At 47.0% G+C, this 19161-nt stretch overlaps 1 protein-coding gene and 1 long non-coding RNA gene across 3 annotated transcripts in view; one reads left to right on the top strand and one right to left on the bottom strand.

The window, feature by feature from the left end:
- Positions 1-1912: 1912 nt before the first annotated feature.
- The window catches only part of LOC148903220 (neuronal membrane glycoprotein M6-b-like), a 27376-nt gene continuing 10127 nt past the window's right edge, over positions 1913-19161 (top strand). For both annotated transcript variants that reach the window (XM_088998039.1, XM_088998030.1), the window contains exon 1: positions 1913-2093. In XM_088998039.1, coding sequence (XP_088854165.1) covers positions 2024-2093 — 70 coding nt within the window. In that variant the 5' untranslated portion in view covers positions 1913-2023. The remainder of the gene's footprint in view (positions 2094-19161) is intronic.
- On the bottom strand, positions 4051-6858 carry LOC148903221 (uncharacterized). The gene is made up of 3 exons (XR_016115227.1): positions 6820-6858; positions 5101-5188; positions 4051-4780 (listed from the first exon to the last, which is right to left on the bottom strand). It is a non-coding gene; the product is annotated as an uncharacterized LOC148903221 (long non-coding RNA).

Raw genomic sequence — 19161 nt, 5'->3', positions numbered from 1 at the left:
CATTGGTTGCTATGACAACAAAAATATAATTTATTTGGTCTTGTTTTTCTGTAAAAGTGTTTAACGTTTCTATGCGAACCTTTATACGTGTTTTTCTTAAAATCGTCTTCAATAATTTATTTATAATGTTTTGTCATTTTCACTTCCGCTTCCGTGTCATATGTTTCGATGTACCAGACCAATCGCTAGAGACAGAACGAGAGTAATGCAAGAGAGTAACTGCTGGAGAGAACGACAGTCTAAAGTCGACGTCAGTTTATCTACTTTCGGTTAATAAGGTGCACACGGTACGTTATTAGTTTGTCGATGAAAAGCTTTCTTCAGCCGTCATCTGTACTTTTTTTGAAGGTGTCGGACGTTTCGCTTCTTATCCAAGATGCTTCCTCAGCGAACTACAGTTTTACTGGCAGTATCGGCCTGAGAGTAGGGACCTATCATAGCAGTATCCGGCGCCGCCATGTCTGGACATTAGGGATATATATTTAGGGCCGATACTACCAGTAAAACTTTAGTTTGCTGAAAAAGCATCATGGATAAGAAGCGAAACGTCCGACACCTTCAAAAAAAGTACAGATAACGGCTGAAGAAACCTTTTCATCGATGGACCACTCCTGTACGACTTAGAGCTTACACAGACGTTATTAGTTTGCTTATTTACTGTATGTCTTGTCGAACTTATTGTAATGTTGTCGTTGTAATGTCCTTTAGTTTTCACGGTGTTCCAAGTGTTTCACAATAAACATTGTGACATCAGTACGAAGCGTCATCCTTGACCGGGCTAGATACATTTACTGTATTGGATAATGTCGTAATCACGATATGATTCTAATTTATATTGAGAAAATAGAATCAATTCAAGCCCGCTGATAAAACTAATTCTGAGATTGCAACGAAGCCCCTGGTCCCTAATAAAAGCAAGTAAAAATTTGTGCGCCTGCTTACAAGACACCCAGTGAGAATAGATAAACACAGTTCTTTGTTTATGCTTGCAGATCCGGTTTCAGGGTCGCTCACACGTCAAACCCTCATTGTGAGCAATGACCCTCTTCGACTGGGCCACATATGGCGCACAGTGGGTGTTGCTTTCAGCCCCGTGGCTACACGCACATACTAAATGTCATGTGAGCCATTGTGGTGTCTGATACTTGTCGATGTTTTGAGGTGCAGGATAATTGAGATATGGGGATGAGGGGGAGCTCCCTGCACTAGTTTGCCTGAAACGGGGCCACGTGAGGGCCTGAACTAAAACCTTAAGAGGATTCAGGACAGATGGTGTCCCATTGTTTCAGAATACCTTTATTATTATGAGTAAATGGGGAAAATTATGGAATGACGAACCAACCCCCATATCTGCATTTTTTTAGGTAAACAATGAAGGTCCTTTTGAGTTCAGTGTTTAGCACAGGTCTGATCTGGTTGTTCAATCGTGACACCGATCCATCACAATTTAACCAAAGCTCTTCTCTGCCCCAATTTAAACTGCTGAAAGCACAAGATTTGCTTGTCTCACTTCCCTCCCTGATTTTCTGTCTCATCTCACCAGATGGAGAGGGGACAGCCATGCTTTCTGTGTGTTCGTGTGAGTGAGTGTGCACTTGTCTAAATGGATGCAAATGAGTTTGCATATTTACAGCTCTTGTACATTTGGACATCATGTTGGGCACATACCATCCCCCCGACCCGTTTCACGCACACACACCCGCAATAAAGACGGCTTTGAGTAAAAGGTGAGGAAATCTTGAAGGGACTATAATTTAACACAAGTAATCCTTGCTAACCTAGCATTTTCTCATGCAAAATATAGTGAAAGAGCGAGAGCTTGTGTGCAAGCCTTCAGAAGCGCTGGGGGGGAGGGGATAGAGGTAGGGTGGGGGCTCAGGAAAGAGAGAAAGAGAGAGACAGAGAGAGAGAGAAAGAGCGAGAGACACACGCAAGCATCAAGTCTCCACTCCACGTTCCACCAACCATCCTTTTGCTGTAAACCCCCCCCTGCCACTATAGGAGACTCGAAAGCTCCAGAATAATGGATGGAACAAAGCCGGCCATGGACTCCAATGCGGAGGAGACTCAAGACGAAGGACAGGAAAGCAAAGGTAGGCTTCATTTCCAGTTGCCGTTTGCGCCTCTATTTATTTAGTGATTTTTTTTTTTTTTTTTTTTTTTTTTTTTTTTTTTAAGCGGTTTGCGGCAACCCGAATTCTGTTTCACCCGCTTGGCTCTAAACAATAGCGGTGCTATTATTATTATTCTACGTTACTGAGAGAAACAAAGCACCACTTAGCCTGTAGTGCAGATTTAGTGTTGCTGCGCGCCTTCAATGGAAGATGTCCTTCTCATTTACAGCTAGTATTTAGAGCGCTTTACCCGTGCGTGTGCACGCTTTTACAAGAGAGCTCCCCATCATCACCATCATCATCATCATGTTTGGATATCGGGAGCTCGATGTTGTGAGGAAAGCATTTTTTTTTTCTTGGTCTATCAAAAAAAGCTACAGAAAGGTTTGTGCACTTGACGCAGAGGCACGGTGCAGCGACATAAGCCACAGGAGCATCACTATTAAGGCTCCACGCAAAAGCTTCCTAAAAAGGCGTGAAACTGAATCACACTGCATTGGTGTGTGTGTGTGGGGGGCGGGGGGGGTTGAATCTAAATTATAACTGTTGCTGCTTTTCCTCCTTTGTGTGAATGGCAAACGCATGTCATGGTGCAGAGTGCTTCATCTTTTTCCATCACACTTTCATGTGCAGAAATAATATCATTAACTGCCAGACAATGTGCAAAAATGTGTCCACTCCAGTGCCAGGGTTTTTGTCATCATTACTTGAAATCCAGCACCCACAGAATATTGACTTTTAGGACTACATAAACATTCAATGCAGCGTAAGAAACCCTGGACTCTCTTCTTTCATCAGAAAAGAAGAGTTAATTCCTAAATACAGGTATATGGGTCTGGAGTTATATGAGCTTGAAATGAGGGCAGCTGTTCAAAATACAATGCACGACATACATATTGCAATATATATTATATTTAACAACAGCTGAAGCTGGAACAAAGCGCTATCATGGAAAAAAGGGAAATGCTGCCACCTTGTGGAAAAGAAAAAACATTGCCAGAGGCCATGGCCTGCGCTTTATCGGCACCCTAGCATGAAAAAACAAAACCCGAAAAAATTTGGGAATGCCGCTCTACGTCATATTTTCAATTCCCAAATAAATTCCTGGATGGCAGTGAATGAGTTATGCAAAAACACAACAAACTCTAAAAGAGAATGCAAAAAGGGAATAAGACGATTCAAAATGAAATTACTTTCAATCCAGTGGTATTTGTGTTGGGGGTGTGCTTTTCAGGGGTGTGGTTTAGCCTTGGTTGCAACGTCTACATATGATCATCGGGTGTTCATTGTGGCCCACATCAACTCTTTGCAAGTGTTCTCATTTTCTATTTGTGTGTTTAACTGTTCGTCCCGTTGAATAAATGGCTCAGCGCATGGGCTGCGGCTCTTCGTGCCCACGCATCAGGCCATTAGTTTCTTTTCATTCATTTTTTAATCTCTGCATTTCTGAAGCTAGACTTATTATTTGGTGTTAAGTTCAGGTCGGTTGAACTTTGACAATGTAGTGGAAATAAGTCTGCCTGTGACTATATCTCCCTAGACTGGATAGATTGATTGATTGATGAATCCATCCATCCATATTCCGATCTGCTTTATCCTTACAAGGGTCGCGGGGTATACCGGAGCCTTTCTCAGCTGTCTTACGGCAATAGGCAGGGCAATTGGCATTAATAAATCAGAATTGAGGGTAATTGGATAATTTCTCACCGTGATGAAGAAGCACTGATCTTTTTTTTCTGTTGCCTTAGAAAGTGGTCTTTCAAGTTTGAATGCCAGGCAACTGGGTTGGTTTAGATTTGCCTTTATTAGTCTTGCAGTGGAGACATTTACATTTCACAGCAGCAATAACCACCATTTTTGCAATTTGCATGCTTGAGACACAAACATGGACTATTAGGCAATCAACGTGTCTTTTGCTCGCGATGCTGATGTAAATTGGAAGCGAAGAGACGTCCCTCCACTCTGGTGGTTTAAGAAGCGATTACATCACTCCCTCCTGAGGTGTGCCGCTACACATGCGGCTCAACTGGGAACCCATTGGGAAACATCAGAGCCTCAGAGGATAGTTGAGCACCAGGGTGGCCATGTTCACAATGAGTGGTTAACCCTGTGAATTTTTTTAATCGGTAGTTTTGGAGAGTTATCCTCAAGTAGCTCCAGGTGTGATTCCGCACAACTGAATCTACTGACGTTGGTGCGCTGAAATAGATTGCGGGGTGGCCGATTTGTGTAATCATTTGTGCGAGCGCCTTTTGACATCTGGAATGTGACCATGAGCTTATCGCATCCAATAAGATGCTGAAGATTTACAGCGAGAGGCCAAACGACAAGAGTGCTCAAGTAAGAAGCTTGGTTTCCCGGGCGCCAACCGCTTTGGCTCAAAATCGTTTTGTAAGTTGCATGGAATGATGTTAAGGTATATGGCTCAGGATCAAACCACAGAGGCGCAGATTGTTCACTCTAGGGCCTGACCGATGTGGATTTTACCGATACGGATTCCGAAATTTGCCAGAAAAGAAGCAATATCTTACGAATACAATAACACAACTAAACAATATATTATGAATAGAATTACACAACAGTCAAACAGTATACAAAATGAACACACTGACAAGCATTGGAAGCAGTGCAGTCAGAACTCCTGATGTCCGCTCTAGGCCAAGCCCCTTGAAAGCAGACATTCAACACAGGTTAGATATTGATTGCACAAAAAAATATCTTTAAATGATGTTTTTTTTCCATTTTACAACACAAAGCTATTTTTTTCAATGAACAAGCTAGCAAAATGGATATTTTCCTGATGACATATATCACATAGGGAAACATGGAGAATAATACATTGGCTACCACACTGGAAAAAAAAAACAATGTTGAATTCACAATTTTTTTTGCCATCAAGTCATCTTGATCCAGGTATTTATTAATATTTTTATTAATTTACTTTTTAGGCACATTGAGTTAAAAATGTATCAGAAAAGCCACCAACCTTTTTCTTCAATGTAGATGGGGGTGGTTCGAGTGGTACTGACAGATATCTAACATAACAGGGAAGGCTTCACAGGGGGTGCCCCACACTGAAAAATAAGTTGATGTTATATTAATACAATTTAATATCATCATATGTTTCCACGAAACAAAATTGTCTGTGTCCACAAACATTTTAAGTTGTCTAAATGTTTTTCAGTGCCACATGCGGCTCCGAAAGTCTTCCCATTTTCACCCAATCCTTTTGTTGGGTTGCGTCCTATAATCACGCTGTTTGAAGATTCTCTATGCATGTCCCACTTCATCTCTGACGTTCAATTTGAAAGCATTGTTTGATGAGATAAAGCCAAAACTTCCTTGAAGCCTCTGTCAAGCTGCACCTTCCTTGCATGTTATGTCAAGCAGCGCCTCCTCGCTGCCCTTCGTTTCGATGCTCAAATGTGGTTGAGATTACGTCATTGTCTGGAGGGGTGCAAAATGCTGCAAAGGGTGGTGAAGAAAGTCTGTCTTGCTTTTTTCCAACAAAGATTGTGGAAAGAAAAGGATCGGCAAGCTGAGAATTCACGCATCCACTGTGACCATCAAGAAAAATATGAGATTAACTTAATGACTACCAGAAAGGGGAAAAGGTCGTTGAATGAAAAGGTCGACTGCGGTTTGATGGCCATCTGTCAGATGCTGGGGCTGACATTTGGTTTGTGTTGCTGATAATGATGGAATCCTCTTCAACCCTTCATCCTCTTCTTTATCCACAAATGATTTGTGGCAAAAAATGGGTTGTGTTTTTCGTTAGGCAGGAAACCACAAAAATTCCCCATTGTAAAAAAATAAATACTTCCTGTTAAATTATAAAGTGTAAAGAAAAGCCAAGCTATCACTTTTAGTAAATGCGTTCATATAAACAGAGCCATGGGAATACATTTGTTTGTCTAAGAGCCAGATTTATCAAAAGAGGCAAACTCCTTCCGGTGAATAAATAAATAAATAAATAAATAAATACAAATACATACAAATGTAAAATATTTTTATTTACAGTAAAGTCTCGTTATATCGATATCGGATATATCGATAGTCCCGGTTATATCGATACTATTTCTATGCACGCACGGAGAAAATTACATGCAAACAGGGTCGGATATATCGATAGTCCCGGTTATATCGATATTTTTTCGGACTCCCTTGAATATCGATATAACGAGACTTTACTGTATATACTGAATTTAGTTGATAGTATTTTTTTTTACTTTTGTAATTCAGTACACTTAAAAATCTGTACTTTAGAGATATATTTATTTCTATTTTAGACTTCAGTGCGTCCGAAAAATACGGTACTCTTCAACCTCAAACTTTGGGTAGGCGAATTGCTGAGTCTGGCTCCTTGCAGGGGCCTGGAGGCTGCGATCCACATTTGTGGTTTGGTAATCTCTGGTTTGAATTCCGCAATTTTTGTCTGAAGGTTCTTGATTTTGGTGGAGGATTCATCTTAACTGAGAACCAAATCGTGGATAAGCTGAGGGGATCATTTAATAGCATAAATGATTTGGATGTCGCGTCCATTCACCAGTCCACAGAATGTCTGATCAAAGTGCATAGATAAAATGAGCAATTGAAACAAGATAATGCTAGCCACAGTTGCTAAGAAATCACAAATGATAGTGGTCTGAATATCATTTTTTAAACGTAAAATCGAATAAAACTCAAAAGAAGATGGTAGATGTACCTTTCGAGCAGAAATGTTGCTAACTTTGGGTTGTTGTTCTGAACCGTCGCAGGTGTCTGAGGTTCCTTCACACCCAGACAGGATTTATATACTCTTTGGGGGCTTGGGAGTGGAGACTTGAACGAGATGTGAGGGGTTGAGAAAATAATACATTTTCAAAACATCACTTAGGTTATTTTGAGTTTCTCTTGCTTTTTTCCGATCTGTGGATGATGAACAGAAGAAGTGTAAGCAGTTTGAACCAAACAAAGTAAAGAAAATAGTTAAGCCTCATATAAGTGACAAACACGACTGTCAAAATCCAAAACACAGAATGAATTACACCATTTTGCTTCTTGACAATAAATTCAAATAGATGCTGTCTTGCCGTCATTGAAAATGGCAAATGTCCAAATCAGTCACAGTGTCTTTCCGATTGTAGACCGCACCATAAAGCACATCCTCCTCTATCCAGCACACATGCACACTCCCACGCACATGAGCAACCTTCACCTACTGTATCCTCTTCTGAGCCTGGAGCTTCGTGTGAGGTCATGGAAGCACGTGAAAGCCATCACACAGCAAAGGAGGGGCTGGTGCGTTCCTCATTTGAAGCCATTTGCCCAAAGCATGCTGTCAGCCTCCATCTGGATATGTGTGCATCTGTGTGTGAGTGTGGTGCTTTCATTTGTTTACGTGCCAATGGCCAGGAGTGGTTGAAAAGGGGAAAAGCTCTATTTTTACACGCGTGGCACAACATTGTGTTCACATTCACCCCACTCATCTGCTTGCTCAGAACACAAGCTTTTTTGATTGTGCCTTCTAATTTGCACATAATGAACAGCAGTAATATCGGGCGCAGCTTGGTGTCAGTCTGCAGTGCGATATGAATAGCAGCATGACAGGTTGGCGCAGCAGGCCTTGTTCTCGAGTGACGTCAGCCTACTCTGGCCCTCCTCCATCACCCACACATTCTGAATCCTTTCCTCAGTGGTCGGCAATTTGTCATCAATTAGCCACGTCCACTGAAATTCATATATTTGACTTCATATTCGTGCTGGAAAGTGAATTTCCCTAATTGCATCACAAGACGACCACTGACTTCTTTAACATCGCAAAGAGAGCGGCATCGGCCAAGTTGGTTGCGTAACTCTGAGCCACTCGCTTGGTTGGCGTAGCACAACTTGTGACCAGAGGGGCCATTTTGAATTTTTGTGGAGGAAGACTAAAGCTTATATCGTCCACTCTACTTGAGCCTACCCGACGGCATAATTTCTGAACACGGAACGAAAAGACGAAAGACTCGAGTGCTGATGTCTCAAGTTTGCATGTGGTGCAGCATCCCTATCAAATAAAAAGCTCCTTTGAATTGTATTGTGTTGAATGCTTCAACAAACACCTTTGAAATCTTTCTAGCCATCACCGTTACATTCACTCAGAGCTGGACATTTCGAACCCCAGATAATTAGTGCACGCCTTCAAAGAGCAAGAAAGAGAATGATGGACGGGTGGTTGCCAAAGTCAGTGCAATACACAATCCAACTTAAGCTCTTATGCCTTCATTCTGCTTATTCATTGCTTATGCTAAAGAATAATTTGGAAACGCTTCCAGTGTATAACATTTTAAGATAACTGAAGTTAAAACAAAACTTATGTGGTCATACTTTGTAGCATAGTTCGTTCATTCACTCATTTTCACAACGATTTTATCCTCACTAGGATCGCAGGGGCTGCTGGAGCCTATCCCAGCTGGCTTCGGGCAGTAGGCAGGGGACATCCTGAACCGGTTGCCAGCCAATCGCAGGCCACAAAGAAAAAAACAACCATATGGGCTCGCGCTCACACATAGGGATAATTTGGAGTGTTCAATCAGACTGCCGCACATGTTTTTGTTGGAGGAAACCGGAGCACCCAGGGAAAACCCACAAGAGCACGGGGCGAACATTCAAACGCTACACAGGGCGCCCAGAACTGGAATTTAACCCCGTAACCCTCCACTGTCAGTAATATTGACAATGTCCCTATTGTGGTACTATTAAAGGCTGGCCGATTCTGATTCTGATATTGTTTAACACAGACACAACATAATAATTTTGGTCACTCTGTGTTACAAAATTACCATAATTTATTTTGTATTTCTTCTCCGTGGATCGCTCACTGCCATCCTTTGCTCTTGTTTCTTTCATTATCCTTTGCCTCCACAGCAATCAAGGTTTGAATTTAGAATAACTTTTCAAGGCTAACCCTGAGCCAGTCGGCCCTTTCCTTGATGTTTCCAAGAGCGCTGAGGTGATATACGATGCAATGGGTTCACGCCGCCGTAGCCACATATTGGCTCGGCCAGCGAGGCACTCTTCGTGCAGCGTGGGATACTGGTCATATTTCAGGTGGAGGGGAGGGGGACAGGGCAAATAGCGAAGTGGCAGGATGCAGCGAGGTGTAACACAGGACCAACGGGCTGACCTCAGAGTGTCACCTCAATTCATTTCTAATGAATAGTCCATTGATTTCCATTAGGCCTGGCCACTCTGTTTCATATTAGCGGACTTTTCAAACTGTCACGCTCCGGCGGCGACAGTGGCAGCTGGCGAGCAGGAACGTGTGGTATAGGCGGTGGATCGTAGAGCAGGACAGAGGCGTGGGTACCGGCAAAGGATTTATTAACATAAAGCGCGGGTCCGAAAATACGCGGACCCGAAAACAACTCGTGAAACAAACTCAAAATGACAACTGACAATGTTAGTGGGTGAGTGGCGGCAATCCACCCAACCACACTAACCAAGAAAATAAAGTGGCACACGAGGGTGCAAAACAACCTACGACGCGGTGCAAACAACAAACGCGTTCGTGGCTAAAATCATTCCTCGGGCGAAGCAAATAACGTACTGGTAACAAGTTCCACGTACTAGCTTGGCGTAAGGCGAAGTATCTTCCGACGCTGGGTGGATGCCAGCGTCGGGTTTAAATGTCCACAGTTAATGAGGAGGGAATTGACAGCAGCTGGCGAGCGGCGGGAACGGAGGCCCCGCCCCGCTGTCAACTGGCTCATGACAGTACCCCCCCCTCAACGGACGCCTCCTGGCGGCCCGCCTGGTTTCGACGGGTGAGCCTCGTGGAAGTCCCTCAGGAGCGACGGGTCCAGAATCCAGGTTCGCGGAACCCATTGACGGTCCTCCGGTCCGTAGCCCTCCCAGTCGACCAGGTACTGGATGCCCTTTCCCCTGCGGCGTGAATCCAGGATCTCCCGCACTGCGTATGCCGGTCCTCCGTCCACCATCCGCGGGGGGGGGGGGGGGGGGTTGGGCAAGAGGGGGGGCCAAGGGGCTGGACTCCACCGGTTTGATGAGAGATACATGGAAAACCGGGTGGATCTTCATGGAGGCGGGCAGCCGAAGTCGGACCGCGACCGGGTTAATGATGGCCTCCACAGTGAAGGGGCCCGCGAAACGCGGACCCAATTTGGGGGTTGTCCCGGCCAGCCGTAGGTCCCTTGTGGACAACCAGACCTTCTGGCCCACCTGGTAGGCTGGCGCGGAACGGCGACGGCGATCCGCGACCCTCTGGTTCCGGACTGCCGTGCGTGATAGGGCTGCCCTGGTCTCCCTCCATACCCGATGGGCCCGCCGAAGATGGTGTTGTATCGACGGGACCTCCACCTCCCCTTCCTGTGTGGGAAAGAGCGGCGGCTGGTAGCCATAAGCCGACATAAACGGTGACCGACCTGTGGCTGAGGAGACCAGGGTGTTGTGGGCATATTCCACCCACGGGAGATGGATGGACCAGGCCGAGGGACGATGAAGGCATACGCAGCGCAGGGCCGCCTCCAGGTCCTGGTTCTTCCGCTCGGTCTGGCCGTTGGACTGTGGATGGTAACCGGAGGACAGGCTGGCCGACGCCCCCATGGACCTGCAGAAACGCTTCCAGACCCGGGATACGAACTGGGGCCCTCGGTCCGACACGATGTCAGTGGGGATCCCGTGGAGACGGACGACGTGTTTGACCAATAGTGTCGCCGTCTCAATGGCGGACGGCAACTTGGTCAACGGCACGAAGTGTGCCGACTTAGAAAACCGGTCCACTATCGTGAGAATGACCGTCTTACCACGGGATGGGGGGAGGCCGGTGATGAAATCCACTGATATGTGGGACCAAGGGCGCGGGGGGACAGGTAGGGGGCGGAGCAGTCCTGCCGGAGGCTGATGGGAGACCTTGCCACAGGCGCACTCCGGGCAGGCCTTAACAAAGTCCGCCACGTCGTCGCGGAGCCGCGGCCACCAGAATCGCTGGGAGACGAGGTGCTCGGTGCGGCTCACCCCTGGGTGACACGCCACCTTGGATGCGTGCCCCCACTGGAGCACCTCTGAGCGCAGCGACTGGGGAACGAACAGTCTGCCTGTGGGACACTTCTCGGGAGTCGGGGTACCTTTTAATGATTCCATGACCCTCCGTTCGACCTCCCACTGGAGCGCCCCCATGATCTGGCGGCCGGGCAGGATGGGTTCCGCAAGGTCTTCCTTGTCTGCTGGCTCGTGGATCCGCGAGAGGGCGTCGGGCTTGGTGTTCTTTGTTCCTGGACAGTAGGTTAGGGTGAAGGAGAAGCGTGTTAAGAACAGCGCCCACCGTGCCTGGCGTGCGTTCAGCCTCTTGGCGGCCCGGATGACCGCCAAGTTCTTATGGTCCGTAAGCACGGTGAACGGCTCCTTCGCCCCTTCGAGCCAGTGCCTCCACTCCTGAAGAGCCAATACGACGGCGAGCAGCTCCCTGTTGCCCACGTCGTAGTTGGCTTCGGCGGAGCTGAGGCGGCGGGAGAAGAAGGCGCAGGGGTGGAGCTGCTGGTCGACTGAGGAGCGTTGGGAGAGTACTGCCCCAACACCTGAGTCCGAGGCGTCTACCTCCACAATGAACGCGCCGTTGGGGTCTGGATGGCGGAGAACTGGGGGGTGAGAGAAAGCCTCTCTCAGCAGCCGGAACGCGGCGTCCGCTTCTCTCGTCCACCTGAACGGGGTCTTAGTGGAGGTGAGTTGGGTGAGGGGGAGGGCTTTCCGGCTGTAGTCCCGGATGAAGCGGCGGTAGAAGTTGGCGAACCCCAGGAAGCGTTGTAACTGCTTGCGAGAGGTAGGTGTGGGCCATTCTACTACCGCTTCGGTCTTGGCTGGGTCAGCCCGGATCTGCCCCCGCTCCACGATGAAGCCCAGGAAGGATAAGGAGGAGGTGTGGAATTCACATTTCTCGGCCTTGACGTATAGTCGATTCTGCAGCAGCCGCTGCAGAACTAGCCGGACGTGCTGGCGATGTGCCTCAAGGGACTCTGAAAAAATTAAAATGTCGTCCAAATACACAAAACAGAAAATATTCAGAAAATCCCTCAAGACATCATTAATGAGGTTCTGGAACACAGCGGGTGCATTGGTGAGACCAAACGGCATCACCAAGTACTCGAAGTGTCCCAGAGGTGTCTTAAATGCGGTCTTCCATTCATCCCCCTCTTTGACCCGAACAAGATGATAAGCGCTCCGGAGGTCCAGTCTAGTGAAGATGGTCGCGGCCTGGAGGGACGCGAAGGCGGAGTCAATCAGTGGGAGCGGGTATTTGTTCTTTATAGTTATTTCGTTGAGTCCCCGATAGTCCACGCACGGACGCAACGATTTATCCTTCTTAGTGATAAAAAAGAACCCCGCTCCCAGAGGTGACCGTGATGGCCGAATGAGCCCGGCCGCGAGCGAAGAGTCAATGTAGTCCCGGAGAGCCTGTTGTTCGGGTTGGGAAACGTTGTACAGACGAGAACTGGGAAACGGAGCGTTGGGCTGAATGTCAATGGCGCAATCATAGGGACGGTGCGGTGGTAACGACAGGGCGCGGTCCTTGCTGAACGCCTGTCGTAAGTCGTGGTAACAGGGCGGCACCCCCTCTAGGCTAATCTCCTCCCTAGGGTAGCTGTGAGATGGTGCCGGCCCACCCGCGGCCGACCGGAGGCAGTGAGCGTAGCAGAGGGGGCTCCACCCCTGAATGGTAGGTCCGTCCCACGAAATGGCCGGATTGTGGGTCCCCAGCCAAGGTAACCCGAGCACGATGGGAACCGAGCGTGAACGCATCACGAAAAACCGCCGGTTTTCCACGTGATTGCCCGAGAGTACGAGTCGAAGCGGCACGGTTTCTTGCGTAACCTCGGCGAGTAACCGACCGTCGAGATCGAGTATGCTCCGACTCGCCCCCAGCTGAACAACCCGACACCCCAACGCCGACACGACGCGCGGGTCTATAAAACAGCCGTCGGCCCCCGAGTCCACCAAGGCCCGAACGGACATTGTCCTGGTGGGACCGTGTATAACGGCATCCAGCTCCAGTCTCCGCGACGTGAACCCCCCCGCGGACCTTAAGGGAACCCGTTGCTTGTGTGGACGGGGTAACTTACTGTCACTGGGGGTCTTTCCGGGAAGCCCCCAACTGGGACAGTCCGGGGCTAGATGACCCAACTTGCCGCAGAGCTGGCATGCCGGGCCGGTGTTGCGTCGCTCCGGCGCCCGCTCAACGGCCCTTTCGACCCCCATCTCCATCGGCTCCACGGCCGCGTGCCCCCCACGCGGAAAGGTCCGGGCACCCCCTCGGGTCCCTGCTGGCGGCTCGAGTTTTGCCTGGGCAGCCCGCTCCCGGGCCCTGTCTCGCATCCGGTTGTCCAGCTGCAGCGTGAGGGAGATCAGCTCGCGAAGGCTGGAGCACTCGTCGCGGGTAGCCAGCTCGTCTTTCAACGCCGCGCTGAGCCCGCGCCGAAACATCCCTCGCAGCGCACGGTCGTCGTACCCGCTGGCGGCAGCCAGGACGCGGAAGGCGACGGAATACTCCGCCGCCGATCGGCTACCCTGCTGGCAGATCCACAGCTGGGACTCCGCTGCCTGCCCACTCACCGGGAGATGGAAAACCTGCCGTAACTCGGCGACGAAGTCCGGGAAGGAGGCTCGGAGCTCCGGCCGAGATTCCCAGACGGCCAACGCCCAAGCGGCTGCGGGTCCGGCAAGCAGGCTGGTGACGTAAGCCACTTTGGCCGCGTCCGTGGTGTATACGGAGGGTTGCTGGTCGAAAACTATGGAGCACTGCAGCAGGAATTGCGCGCAGCGCCCGGGCTCCCCTCCGTAACGGGTGGGATGTGGGATGTTGGGTTCGCGGCTCAAAGTCTGGGGAGGGACGGCCCCCGCGACGAAGGCGCCGCTGGCCTCAAGTCTATCTACCCGTTGGGCTAACCGGGTGATGTCGCGGCGGATCTCCGCGATGGCGGGCACCACTTGGCCGAGCTGCTCCGCCTGCTGAGCGAGGACGGAGAAGATTCGGTTACTGTCCGCAGGATCCATGTTGGTCGGAAGATTCTGTCACGCTCCGGCGGCGACAGTGGCAGCTGGCGAGCAGGAACGTGTGGTATAGGCGGTGGATCGTAGAGCAGGACAGAGGCGTGGGTACCGGCAAAGGATTTATTAACATAAAGCGCGGGTCCGAAAATACGCGGACCCGAAAACAACTCGTGAAACAAACTCAAAATGACAACTGACAATGTTAGTGGGTGAGTGGCGGCAATCCACCCAACCACACTAACCAAGAAAATAAAGTGGCACACGAGGGTGCAAAACAACCTACGACGCGGTGCAAACAACAAACGCGTTCGTGGCTAAAATCATTCCTCGGGCGAAGCAAATAACGTACTGGTAACAAGTTCCACGTACTAGCTTGGCGTAAGGCGAAGTATCTTCCGACGCTGGGTGGATGCCAGCGTCGGGTTTAAATGTCCACAGTTAATGAGGAGGGAATTGACAGCAGCTGGCGAGCGGCGGGAACGGAGGCCCCGCCCCGCTGTCAACTGGCTCATGACACAAACCACTTCCACAGGCATACTGGTATAGACTGAGTGTGTTTAAAAGAAACCTGGTAGTTATTGCCTTGTAAAGCCTTTGGAGATATTGCATCTCAACAGAACCAAAAATTGTGGATTTGCTTTCAAGTAGTTTCTATTACAGACTCCGAGTTGTCTTGAATTAAGTGGTGATTAGGTCACCTCGAAGGAGGATTATCGCAAAGTCTTACGCAGAAAAACTTATCCTGTGACTGTAAAGTGTCCTTGAGAGTTTTGAAAGTCGCTTCAATGAAATGTATCATTATTATTGTTAATATTCTGACTGTGGTAATAAGACTCCCAGAGAAGATTGGACCTCAAATGAAGGATACTGCAACCCCCGCGGTGACCCATGCCTCAACCGCCAATAACCTCTCCCAGGATCAGGCCCGTTTCTGGCTGAGGAGTGTTAGTTTGGCCAATCTAGCATTTTTCACTCCACCATCCCACCAGCCCCCTTCTTCTTTAACATTAATGAGATTTGAATCTATTATGCAACAAACCTTTTTGCCCGTTATGCAACGCAGAATCTTCATCATAAGGAGCATACTTTGAAGGGGAGCGTCTTAACTCTATGACTTAATCTAGCGCCAATCACACTTTTTTGTTTTTTCCCCTCCTGAGCACTCACAGGATCAAATGAATGCTCCTGCTAAAGTCATACAGCTAAGCGGTTCCATCCAATCACAGGGTTCCAGGGTAAACCCGCTAGCCGTGTCAATATTATGTTAGCTACAGTAGGTATTTAATACAGTTTCTCCATATTTTTTCTTCATGTCAATAATACTTGTCAGAAATGTAGTTTTATTTGTCACCATGGAAGTGATGATGACTGACTCAGGAGTGACTTTGCGACACGTTTCAGTGGACTAGTAGCAAGCCGAAGCTTCTGCGTCAGATAACTACTGCGACGTACATAACGCAGAGATTCCTTAGACGCCCGACTAACTGCAGTAGGTGACGTAAAGCTAGCAAAGCTTTTAGGCAGCGTTTCATTGGTTCTTCTTCACCAGTTGTTCTCAATGTTGCTCTTCAATGTAGTGTAAAATGCAAATTTGGCCTTGCAAACTGCAGTGTAAAACCACTCATTTTGAGCCTTCAGGGTAGGCCACAGAGTCTCATTGATTTCGCACTTAACTTGTGCTTTTTGTCGATCTTCATTCGGCCAAGGCAGACTTTAGGTATTTTTTTTCACATAAAGATATCACAAAGTGAATATATTGCTTCCGTTGCTTCAATTGAAAATGTTTACGTTGTTCTGCCTGTCACTTTATGTCGCTGCCACAAATGTTTGGGCAAATTGACATTACTTGTCGGAACATTTCAAGACCAGTTTAGTGAATGTCGATTCATTATCTCTCAAATGTTCCACGGCTTGGCATTCACTTTTCTGCAATATACAGTCATCCCAATAATACAATATTGTGATGCAAGAATATGTTTGAAAGTTACGTTTTAGTATATTTAAAGATGTTCATACCATGTGGGAAGAATATTTTTTTCGCTTGAACTTGAAATGTAAAAAGTGATTGTATCTCTAAAGAAGAATAGAACAAACAAAAACACAGAAAATCAAAGGATATATGATTATATGAGAGATATATGAGAGCTTCTTGAAGTCAAAATTCTATTAAGGTTGAGGTAAATTTCTTCTTTAAACTTGTCGTTATTTCCCCATGAATAATACATATGGTAAATCTTGTGCACATCCAAATCAGTATTGTTTTGCCAGATAAGCTACAATGAACTTCCCTCCCCTCTTTGAAGGCAAAAATCAATTTGCTCTTTTAAAGCCATCAATAAGGACCACAGTTCCACAGGAGTGTAAAATGGCGGGTCGATGAAAAACTCTCAAAGGATAGTTTGGGGTTTAAAATCAAATCATGCCCTTGCTGTGGTTTTGCAAGATGTATGTTGATTTGGTGTATGCCGCAAACCAATCTCCAAGTGAGATGAACCTAGTCCGTGCGTGTCGATTATTCATTCTGTGGAAGAGCTGTCATTAGCTGTCTGAGTCAATTGATGGGATCTGTGATAAAAGCCGACGGGGGGTTTTAGCTCGGGCTTGTGTTGAGTGTGAAAGTGAATCTTGTGCCCTCACTGGATGCTCTGTCATGCATCAGCAAGCAATGTTTCTCTTTGAGGTTTTGCACTTCCGGAGGAGAGAACATCTCAGTTCTGCAAAGGTGCAGGTGTCCATTTTCAAAAGGCACCCACCGTGATGTGCTCTGAGCAGGTTTTTGGGGAGGCCCGATGGCAATTCCGATCTTTCACAAAATCAAATTATAGTAACTGATTCATCAACCAATTAATTTGAAAAGTATATAATGAATAAAATAACTCTTGTTTTGGGTCCCCAACACAAAATATTTAAATTACAGGCAAAACCTAGCTGCCACACTGCAATTTGAGAATATTGGTTGGAAGTTGTAAAGAGCAAAATTAAACCAAAAAAAAGTGGGGCGATCAATGGATTGGATTAGCCTTTATTAGTCCCATAGTGGAGAACTGTAAATTTCACAGCAGCCAAGTAAGAGCAAAGGAAGAAGTAGAAAAAAATACATGACCTACCGTAAAGGCAGCCACTCTCGTGGCGCCATATTTAAGTCAAAACAACAACAAAAAACGTAAATAACAAACAATGTGACACAACACAAACGCCACAGACCGTCATTCAATCTTAAGCACTTTCTGAACCCTCTTTGTTGTATGAAGCAGTTGTAGATGAACGAGGAGATGATCAAAGGGTCCTTTTCACCAGTGGATCAGGGACGTCGTGGTGAGATATGCACGTCTGCTACAAGTTAAATGTTGAAAGCAAACAGGAAGCTGTAGCATCAATTGACGAAAAGAGATTGTCTCTCATCTCCTGTGCCACGTAAATCCGCTTCAATTCCAAGCTGCGACAGTTCCACATATGCATAGACGCTCCTTTCTTCTCATCGCGGGCTCCTCAAGCCAGGCATCCATCCACCCGCACACTGTCCAACTGCACTAACCTTTCCGCTGAACATAGCGGGGCTGTGAAAATGCTGCCCATTACAAGCTTTTGTTGGCTTTTATGAAATAGCTAAAATCAGTCGATTAATCGGTTGAGGCCTGTTCATATTTGTTTTCCCTGGATGCCTCAATTCAACAAACTCTCAAGCATACAAAAAGCTAATGGTGAATTGAGGTTGCCAAATAGAGCAGGTCGCCATGGAAACACAGAACAAAGGACACTTTCTTTTATCCTATTTTTCTGCCTGACAAAATTCCTACTTTGCTGAAGAATCTATTTTTAACAATTGGTTACATAAGACTCCACCCGCCTTCCCCTGTTGCTCTTGATTCTCTTGACTGTTGATGTTCATTCGCGGAGGAGAACTGTGTGATGATTCGGGAGCATGCAGGTCCATCCCAGCATTTCAGAGGGAGAACACACAAGTGCTGCTTCGTGACTGCCCTAGAAAAGATCTACTCTGCTTTACAATCATTTATTTAGCACCAGGATATGACTTATTCATACCATCTGGTCATAAGAAGTGGGGGTGGTGGTGGTGGTGGTGGTGTGGGGAAATCTTTGGAGATGTTTCTTTCAGACCAAAGGCAGGAGATGGGACAGCTGAGCACTGGGGAGCTATTAACATCTTAAAAAAAGATTCACCTGTTCGAGCCTCCAGCAATATATCACCAAATTTAGTTTTAGAAAAAACATAATAAATAACTCAAGAAATAAATAATGCAATAAAAAACGTCTGTGTAAGCTCTCAGTCGTACAGGAGTGGTCCATCGATGAGAAGGTTTCTTCAGCCGTCATCTGTACAAAAGTGAAGGTTTCGGACGTTTCATTCAAGAGGCTTCGTCAGCGAACTAAAGTCTGACTGACTATGATAGGTCCCTACTCTCAGGTTGGGGGGGGGGGCGCGGGACCCCCCCCCTGTGGCCCCACTGATTGTTCCTACAACTAACGATTGGCCTATTACACCCACTCCCCCCGGTATCACCTCATCAGCATAACGACCCTCATCAGCATTGCGAAAGTTGCCTAACCTGTTTTGCCTGAGCAGGCTATTGTATGAACGATCCAAATTGCACACCACCAGACCGGTTTAATGGGATTTTGTTGTTTTAGTTCTTTCGCTAAGATTTTAACCTCATTGTCGTCAAATGATGGTTGCTAGCTTTTAGGTGCAAATGTACTGCCGATTGAGGCCCACTAGTATTATCCCTGCGAGTTGATAAAGTCACATTGGATTATGAAGACAAAATAAATAGGTTAATCAGTGATTCTAACACGCAACTAAAAAGGGACCCTTCCAATAGATACAAGAAAGAAATGATTGACTGTCTCCAAAAGCTAGAGAAAGGAAAACATATAGATAAACAGATGTATTTTAGATTATACCCGGGAGAGGCCACGCCATGTATCTATGGCCTGCCAAAAATACATAAAGAAGGGTTCCCCCTCCGACCCATTGTTTGTAGCTACAATGTAGCCAAATATT

The sequence above is a fragment of the Hippocampus bargibanti genome, linkage group LG01 (assembly GCF_051943395.1).
Source record: "Hippocampus bargibanti isolate YZ-2025 linkage group LG01, ASM5194339v1, whole genome shotgun sequence".
Taxonomy (NCBI): domain Eukaryota; kingdom Metazoa; phylum Chordata; class Actinopteri; order Syngnathiformes; family Syngnathidae; genus Hippocampus; species Hippocampus bargibanti.
The sequence above is the reverse complement of the archived record's forward strand: the minus strand, read 5'-3'. Positions and strand labels throughout refer to the sequence as shown.